We start from the raw sequence: 9,591 nt of genomic DNA on the forward strand, positions 1-9,591 counted from the left end.
TGGTTACGGTTCCATCTGATATGTCCTTTTGATTCCGTTGAAAATCTATTTTACGGTATAGACGCTTATGACCTCTCCTTCTATGCCTTGCGATAATGATTTCTCTGGAGTTATGACCTTTACCACAACGATGCCATTCATGGATCAAATTATTTTGTAGATTGGATTTCACTTGCCAATTTTGGGATCTGATCCTTTTCCTACCGTCGGGTCCATGACGGTAGGGTATAACAACCTACCGTCAAGGACCCTGGTAGTAGGAGTGTACGACCTATCGTAAAAAAACATTTTAAGTATCAGATACAATGCTTGTGCGCACCTATCGCCATGTACCTTGGCGGTAGGGTTGTACAGACTATCACCAACATATTTGGCGATGCGGGTGTGTCGTGCTGAAGTGAATAAGATTTCTATCGTGAGGAACCTCGACAGTAGGCTGTTATACCCTACCAGACCTGGTGGTAGGAAACGGGTCGGATCTCGACGTTTTTATAAACCAGGGTTAAATTTCGATCAACTTTCATAAAAAGGTCAAAACATGATGCTTAAGCCATGTGGGCCACCAGTGCGCTGGGCCAGCCGATTGTCGACCGTTTCGGGCGAGACCTTGTTTGCTGAACCAACGAGTCCAAACGGCAAGCCTCTTCTGAAGCGAGATTAAGACATGAAGGCCCAACGCGAAAAAATAGCAGAGAAGACGTCCCTGAGAAAAAAAGAGAGCGACCGAGGACACGAAGAAACCCGGAGGCTAGAGAGAGAAGGAGGCTCTGGAGCGGCGGCTGCGTGACGAGGATATGAGCGGCGAGGCGGCGGCCGGCGGCGGCGGGGAGGCGAACGGCGTCCAGCCAAACGTGACCATCTACATCAATAACCTCAACGAGAAGATCAAACTCGACGGTATCTTTCCCCTGCTTGAGCCCTCTCGCCTTCCTCCGCGCCCCCCTGTCTAAACCCTAGGGAGATTCTCGCGGATTTCTCCTTTCCCGTGTAATCTATTCGCTACCTCTGGTTCGCCGTTGTTCCTCTGCGCTGGCCCGGTGCAAATCTCGGTGGTTCTACAGGACCTAAACCCCTATAGGCCGTTCTGTCAGACACGTTGGCACCCGCTATTGAAATTCCCGGCTGGTTTCCGGCGGGGGTGGTCGTTGTCTCATGGAGGAGCGCCGCAGATATCTCGCGGGTTAGTGGTTTAGAGATCTGGTGGTCTGCTTAATCCGAGGATAATCCTCTTTATTTGATGTACGGAGCTAATAGAGTCGAATCTGGGTCATGAAAGTAGGATTGCATTCCGGTTTATGCCGAACAAAAACAGCAATTGCATACCCTGTACTGCATCTCTAAATTTTGAAGTCGTTGCAGATTTCTGTTAAGCCTTGTTTAGTTTTACTTTTTGGAACCGGATGGCTAAATATAATTTGCTGAATTCTTTGCAGCACTTAAGAAGTCCCTCAATGCGGTTTTCTCCCAGTTTGGGAAAATCATTGAGGTGCTTGCTTTTAAGACTTTGAAGCATAAAGGGCAAGCATGGGTCGTGTTCGAAGATGTTGCATCAGCAACCGAGGCTTTGAAGAGGATGCAAGATTTCCCCTTCTATGACAAACCCATGGTGAATTTAGAGCTGAATTGGTGTTACAGCTTTGGTTGTCCTGTAATTTGATCTGATTGTTACTATATCCTGTTGTTCGTAGCGTTGTTAGCCAAGCGTATTGGGTTTATGAAAATTATCTCAACAGAAAAAAGAGCATCTGTACTGCTTGCAATTATGTCGTAGTATTATGGTTTGTCTAATATATAAGCTACTTCCTCTGATCCATATTAATTGTCACTGACTTGGTACAACTTTTGACCGGAGGGAGTAGCATTTAAGCTTATTCAATTATTTCTATTGAAGCAAGTTTTGTTCTAATCAACATTACTGCCTAGATGGTCTGTAATCTAGCTTGTTGTGCTTAGATGATATATTATTTGTATGTACTAGGTCTCTTACTGGGCATGTCTAGTCAATACCAAACTACAGTTGAGCTGTTCAGATTGCTTAACTAACGATGATACACATGCACATATGTTCTTTCACCTGTTCCTTTCCGTTGCATTTTGACTTCTGAAGCTGTATTATTTTTGCCGCTCATGAAATCTTGTCTATTTGATTTCAGAAAATTCAATATGCCAAGACCAAGTCAGATGTTGTAGCAAAAGCTGATGGCACCTTCGTACCTCGAGAAAAAAGGAAGAGGAATGATGAGAAACGTAAGATTCTGGTTAATGTGCATACCCCTTTACATTCATGGTTTTACTTTTAGCCCCTCGGAACTCTATCTTGATTTGCACTTCTTTATTTTGTTTGGATACATAACTTGACATTTTTTAGCACTGTATACGTTCAATATATTTTGCAAAACTTAACTGAAAGATGTGCTGGAGATGGTCTCTCTCTTGCATGTAGCCATGGATTGTTGTTTAACAGGCTAATAAATTGGCTTGAGGAGGTATTGGTGTCTACTAATACATTACTGCTAAAATGTTAAAAAACACGAAGAATCAGACCTTCTGTGGTCCTTGATTCCAGTCTTCAGCCCCCCATTTAAACATTTTTCTTAGGTGGTATATGCAGATTTTGCAACTAAGCACAATAGATGCACTCATTCGCCTATAGAATTCCAGATTATCTAAAAACAAAATTTCTGAATTTGCCTTTGTGTGATCATATGTTACTCTGTTCTTGCACTCACTGTTACTTCTACGAGAGTACCAGTATTAATTTGAATAGAAACAATAGAGCAATAAAGCTGTCGTCGCCAGGTCTAAATATCAGATATCTGCTCAATTTACTGTATTTAGCTTTACACACTTCGACTCTTTGTTGATAGAGTTGCTTTGTGCTAGGAGGAACTTGTTTTGGTGTTTTTTTATACGAGCTTATGGCAACTTGGCTTCCTTTTAAATTCATGAGCAAAACTTAGTTTGCCTTATTCTTTGATAATGCAGCTGAAAAGAAGCAGAAGCGTGAGCAGCACCACGATGTTAACCAGGCTGGCGTGGGCATGCATGCCTATCCTGGTGCTTATGGGGCTCCGCCGGTAAGTGCTGTAGAATTGATTAGAAATGTTCTTATTTATTCATTTTCTGTTGTGTAGAGGTTTTTGTTGTTGCATATGAACAGTGGAGTATGTTATGTGACCATGTTTTCCAAGATCCATTCTTTGCTCTGTGTTCAGTGTTCACATACACAAATTTACTTATTTCAACTTCTTTATCATATATCCTGCGTGCTGTTTTGTCATTCTATTTGCGGGCTGGAGTTTGTATGTCTGTGTGCAAGCCAGTGATTCCTGCTTGCATAGTTAGGTCAAGTAAAATTGGCATATTCAACATATTAAAGAGATTCACTTGGCTTCGAGAAATAGCTTGAGATTTAGCAGGGAATAGTCATGACTCAGACTCTGTGCAAAGTTCGTTTACTATCATCATATATACGCCCAGTACTAGGGCTGGGCATCTTTTCACATTTATCCTGCTCTTAGTTTTCTTCACATCATTACCGGCATGACTTTCTTTTGTGCAGCTCTCTCAGCTACCTTTTGGTGCGGGACCGAAGGTCATGATGCCAGAGATTATTGTACCAAACAATATTCTCTTCGTCCAAGAACTCCCACACGACGCGACCGCTTTGATGCTGCAGATGTTCTTCTGCCAGTACCCAGGGTTCAAGGAAGTGCGGATGATCGAAGCAAAGCCTGGTATTGCTTTTGTGGAGTATGGAGACGAGGGACAGGCGACCGCAGCCATGAACCTTCTTCAGGGTTTCAAAATCAAAGAGAACCCAATGCGCATCACATATGCGAAGAAGTAACTTGATGAGCTGTATTGACTTGAATTAATGTTGTAGCCCTGGTTTTGCACCATCTGGTAGATTTTCTTCACATGTAAGGTAGACTACACCATGGTTTAATCCAGTATAAATTAATGTACGGCTCAGCTGCATTTATGCGTCCATGCTTGGAAGCTCTTTTCAGTCATGTATTTGGGTTTGGCATCTTTGTGATAATCTTTTGTCAAATCATATGTTGCCAATTTCGTCTAATAACCGTCTCCTACTTTTGTCGCTATTTTTCCACAAGTTTATCACAAACCGTAAACCTGAGCTTTGAGTATTATGTTGATGTTTGTGATGACAATTGTTTCTCTAGAACATGTGGAAATTTGCATTCATGCAATATCATCTCTACTTAAGGGGAGTTGGTATGTTCTCCTTGGTTTGGAATAATCTAAACCAAATCAGTATTTTCCTTTCCTTGTCATACTGTTAACTCAAATAAAATCTTACAAAAGCCATGTCCTGCATTAACTCAATCAAATTAAATTTTATCAAAAGCTAACTAAATCAAAACTTTCCTTGCCATCCCGCATTAACTCAATCAAATTAAATCTTATCAAAAGCTAACTAAATCAAAACTTTCCTTGCCATCCCTCACACGCAATCAAATCTTACCAAAAATCTACTCCCTCCGTTCCTAAATATAAGTCTTTTTAGAGATTTCACTAGAGGGCTACATACGCAGCAAAATGAATGAATCTATACTTTAAAGTATGTCTATATACATCCATATATAGTCCTTTTAATGAAACATCTTAAAAGACTTATATTTAAGAACGGAGAGAGTAGAACATGGTGGGCGTGGCGTTGAACCATTAGAATATGGTAGGTGTAAGTTATAGTGGAGTGATCTGCGCCGGCGCGCCGGCCCAAACTTTCGGCCGGTCGTGCGCGAGCCGCAGGATCCACCAACCCTGCGTCGTCCGCACCGTTGGATCCGCATGCAACATTCCACCCCCCCTATGCAGCAAAATTTCGATGCGACGCAACAATTTTTTCAACGGTTGCAACAAAAAATAAAAATTGTAGCAAAAAAATATCTAGGTGATCGTAGCAAAAAAGCGAAGCTGAGGATGCGTGGTAGCAAAAGTCAAACGCCGATTGTAGCAAATATTTACGTGACGTGTATGCAACTTTTTTAGTGAACGATTGCAGCAAAACATGATGCCGGTTGTAGCAAAAATTAACACGGTTGTAGCAAAAGTAAAAAACATCGATTGTAACGAAAATTCCGACGAACTGGAGTTGCAACCAAACGTATATGCACGTTTTTACTGGACAAATGTAACAAATTTACACGAGAAAAAAAGTTGCATGGAAAACGTTTGTATCAAAAAAAATACACGGTTGCAGCAAATGTGACGAAAAAATGCTGCAAGCATCTGCCAGCGGGGCGGGCAGGTGGAAAAAAATGTTGCATGAGCCTACGTGCGTGAGGGACGACCGGCGCGTCGGTTCGGCCGGCGCGCCGTGCAGAAACGATTCCCTAAATTATATGCCTCACTGAAATGCACAAACAATTAGCTAGTATGTAGATTGTTTTCAACTTTCGAGTACACCTTTTGCATGACAAATTTGTCCCATACCTCCAAATCAAGACATTTGGTAAGGACACCGATAGGCACCGGCGCGCCAGCCCAAATTTGGACCGATCGCACTACAACCGTTGGATATGAGAGCGTGGGATGTTGGATTCTGCAAAAAAAAAAAGGTTAGCCCTTTACTTCGTGTTCCTCACGCCTCACGCCGCGTCACGTCTTCTGCCACCCCCGTCGCTCCAAAGTGTTGCGCCACCCCCGTCCTGATCGTCACCATGCTCGCCGTTGCCGTCATGGATTGAGCCTCGCCGCGCTGCCTCCCCTTCCGCATCCCGCGCCGCCACCTTGCGCTCGTCTGTGACTAACGACCACTTCGCGTCCAGAGACATGGTTGTAGCAAAATTGACCGTCGATGGTTGCTTTTTCTGCTGCCGGTTGGAGCAAAAACCGCAGTGCCATCGTCGTCACCACGAACTTCGTCGGAGCCGTTGCAGCAAATCATGTAGTCGGATGTAGCTTTTTTCATTGCCAGTTGTAGCAAAATTGACGGCCGGTGGTAGCTTTTTCTGCTGTCGGTTGCAGCAAAAATCGCAGCGCCGCTGTCCCCAGCACAAACTTCGTTGTGGCCGTTGAAACAAATCATGTTGTCGGATGTAGCTTTTTTCATAGCCGGTTGTAGCAAAATACGACATCGATGCTAGTAAAATACGACACCGATGGTAGCAGATAGCGATGCCACTTCTAGCAAATTATGATGATGGTTGAAGCATATAGCAAAAAAAGATGTTGGTCCGAGTATCCCTGTGTTGTGGGTGTGCCTCGCCGTTGCAGTTCGTCCGCTGGAGATGGAAAAAGAGATGGTCGTGCGCGCAGGGCGGGGGAGACGGCAACTTCACTGGGGTTGGGCGCCATTCAACAGGGCTGGTTGCCATCACCGCTGGGGCTGCGCGCCGTCACAGCTTGCCGTCGCCATCGGGGCTGCTCGCTGTCACAGCTCCCCATCAATGTAGGGGTAGTAGCCATCAATGCAGGGGTAGTAGACGGCCCACTGGGGTTGCACGCCGTCACTGTCAGGGCTGCTCACTGTCACAGCTCCCCATCAATGCAGGGGTAGTAGATGGCCTCGCCGGGGCCGCGCACCGTCACCGCTTGCCGCTGCAGTGTTGGAAACGGGAGAAGCAGGAGCATGTGATAGCGTGCGACCGGCCCAATCTTCGGCCGGCGCACCGGCCACAAATGTTTACCATTTGGTAACCAAACATATAGAAAAAAATTACATGTAACACAACGAAACAAGACATCGACAAACAATTTGACTAATCAGATCCTAAACATTAGTTATGCTGGCTTGTCTCTTGCCTGACACAATTCTTCCAGGGACGACTCTAACATTCACCCACACAGAATTTCATGGTCATTCTGGTTGAAATAGGAAATGTACATGGCGGAATCAAACTCTTTCGAGCTCGGTGTTGTGCTTGCCCAGCTGGTCCTTTAGTTCTTTCTGCCACCCTTCAATGAGACTCTTGTGCTTGGCAATGAGCTCAGACTTGGTCTTCAGTTCTTCCTCCATTGTAGTAATCTCCTGCAGCTCAAACATGAAAAATCGAAGTATGGCTCAGAGCTGGCAATTTACTTATTAAACTTCCAGGCCATACTGCATATGACTCTTCTCAACTTCCAGGTACTTAGTACAAGATAATATACACAGAATAAACAAAGCCTACCTTTTAGTAACCACCTCCTAGGAGGACTGTAATTTCACAACTCTCTCTCTTTTCAATGAAATGAAACACAAAGGTCCATTGCGTTTTCCCAAAAAACTATGGGGACAAATAAATAAGGACTGTGACGTGTTTAATTGCACCCGTGTCAACATAATTGCATACGTATTCATGTGGGAAACTATTATTTTTTCTTCAAGCATTTATTTCTTAAGAAGGCTACTGGTTTCTTAAGATTCTTCACTTCTGAATCTGTCTAACTGTGTTTCCTTTTATATCATTCAATAGTACGGAACTGAGGCTGAATAGCACAAAAATATTGCATCAAGTGCCTCAATCACAAAAACTACGCTCCCTGTGAACATACATGTGATTTTTTTTCATAAAAAATATATACTTCTGCAGTACAGAATTGAGGCTAATAAAGCACACAAGCGTTGCATCAAGCTCCTCAAGCACAAACATTACGCTCCCTATTCACATACCTACGCTTTTTCATAGAGGTGAAAATGAGGTCAGATTAGAATTAGAGCTGCTTTTACAATGGTGCCCCTAGTATCAAATGTAATTTTCTTCAAACAAACATGTTACCAGAAGGTAATATTAAATGCTTTTGCAATTTCTCGGGCAACTGAGAAATAACTCTTTGAGTCGATGCTTAGAACCATCCGATCTGAACATTGGAATTCATCCCAAGGGATGAGAAGATATTGATCGGGCGGCTATCAATGTCGACTGTATAATCACTCCCCCGGCAATTCATAGCTGATAAACTCATGCAAGAAACTACAGCACCTGCCATGCTGTGCTTGAAGTAGTACCAAATAACAAAAAATAAAAAACCCCTCTCTAAAAATTCAATTCGCCACCCTGCTTTTAAAGCCCTCTTGCTGTGCTGTGCTTGAGACTACTGCCTTACCCAAATATGCCATTAATATTAGTTGATAATAGTAAAAGTTTATAGTTAAAATTAGATGCTTCTAAGGACCACCTACAATCATAAGGGTTGGATTATTGGGTTGATCAACTCGTGTCAAGAGTACTACTCCCTCTGTAAACTAATATAAGAGTGTTTAGATTACAAAAGTAGTGTTCTAAATGTTCTTATATTAGTTTACGGAGGGAGCACCAATGAAACAAACCAAAACTGTCTGCATTCCTTTTACCACCCTCTCCCTAACCATTCTAACTCAGGTGTCACCACCTCACCTATGAGGTCACTATGGTATACCAAACCTCGCCCTCGGCCTAGTAGCAACAATGCAACAGTGCACTAATAGGTTTGTTCCCAGACCCCCAGGACAAACTCCAATCATCACTGCCTCTCCCCTACCGTAACACACAGAACCATGTACATGTTCAATTCATTCAACCTGCAGTATGAAAGCAATGAAGTGATGCCAAGGATCTCGCTGAAGAATCACACCTTACGAAGCAGTTCTTCGTTTGTTGGTTGGTCCTCACGCTGCAGGCTGATGAAGTAAGACTGTAGCTTCTTGGCGGCCTCCATGAAATCCCTGGCGTGCCTCTCGACATCAACTGTCAACAGCAAAACCACAGTCATCACCTCCAATTTGACAGTAGTAAGTAACACAGCAGATGGAACTAAAGATACACAAACTGCTCTAATCTAAGCACCTGATATCTAATCTACCGGGAATCGAACAGGCCAGTCACAAGATAACCCCTAAAACGAGCACCTGGCGCGCGCGAGGGGAGAGCGGGGCCAGTGGCTAACCAAGAAGAGGAATCTTGGCCCGAAACATGGCCGGTCGGATCGACAAGAGGAGGAGAAGGGAGGAAGGCTAGAGAGGGTTCGTACTCTGGTGTGAGGACTGGAGGGAGCGGTCGACGGCCTGCAGCTCACGCGCGGGGAGGCACGGCAGCAGCGCCGCCTCCAGCGCAGCCACGCACGCCATCATGTCATCTCGCGCGGTTGCCGCGGGCGTCTGCGGCTGCGTGGGCAGCGGCGTCTGCGCCGGAGACTGCGACGGGGGCGGCGGCGGCTCTGCCATGGAAGAGAGGGGGAGATGGGGATCGCGAAATCGTTTGCAACTCCGGTTCGCTTAGGAGAAGATATCACCCGTTCGTTGGAGGATGGACGGCTGTGATGATAAACAAAGTTTGTGCTAAAACAGCAGGAGCAGAGAAAAACTTTTGATGTTTTCCTATACGAAAACGTTGTGCTCCAGCCGGTGGAGGGCAGCTGGGCGTCCGCCGTCTCGTCCGTGTGACCTTAGTTTTATTTAAACTTATGTAGTTTGTCATTCTGCAACTTAATGCTTGTTGCAGATTGCGTATCGTAACACGTCATTTGTTACATGATCTGAAATCTAAATCCTTTGAGGGCAGACTCCTCTCGCTCGTGCAACGCTTGTCTTATGTATGCTCACCTAGCTTGCACTTGTGCAACTTAGCGCTCGTTGAAAATTTCTGCGACACAATTCTTGTTGCA

The 9,591-nt window shown here is 44.4% G+C and overlaps 2 protein-coding genes across 2 annotated transcripts; one reads left to right on the forward strand and one right to left on the reverse strand.

The window, feature by feature from the left end:
* The first annotated feature begins 696 nt into the window (after window positions 1-696).
* LOC123425889 (U1 small nuclear ribonucleoprotein A) lies at window positions 697-3,991 on the forward strand. The gene is made up of 5 exons (XM_045109647.1): window positions 697-897; window positions 1,434-1,606; window positions 2,154-2,247; window positions 2,986-3,077; window positions 3,563-3,991. The coding sequence occupies exons 1-5, from the start codon at window positions 795-797 to the stop codon at window positions 3,848-3,850; spliced, it is 750 nt and encodes a 249-aa protein (XP_044965582.1). The 5' UTR covers window positions 697-794; the 3' UTR covers window positions 3,851-3,991.
* Window positions 3,992-6,707: 2,716 nt separating this feature from the next.
* LOC123425898 (mediator of RNA polymerase II transcription subunit 28) lies at window positions 6,708-9,182 on the reverse strand. Its single transcript, XM_045109660.1, has 3 exons — window positions 8,959-9,182; window positions 8,563-8,675; window positions 6,708-6,997 (listed from the first exon to the last, which is right to left on the reverse strand). The coding sequence occupies exons 1-3, from the start codon at window positions 9,149-9,151 to the stop codon at window positions 6,863-6,865; spliced, it is 441 nt and encodes a 146-aa protein (XP_044965595.1). The 5' UTR covers window positions 9,152-9,182; the 3' UTR covers window positions 6,708-6,862.
* Window positions 9,183-9,591: the final 409 nt, after the last annotated feature.

The sequence above is a fragment of the Hordeum vulgare genome, chromosome 1H (genome assembly GCF_904849725.1).
Source record: "Hordeum vulgare subsp. vulgare chromosome 1H, MorexV3_pseudomolecules_assembly, whole genome shotgun sequence".
NCBI classification, from domain to species: domain Eukaryota; kingdom Viridiplantae; phylum Streptophyta; class Magnoliopsida; order Poales; family Poaceae; genus Hordeum; species Hordeum vulgare.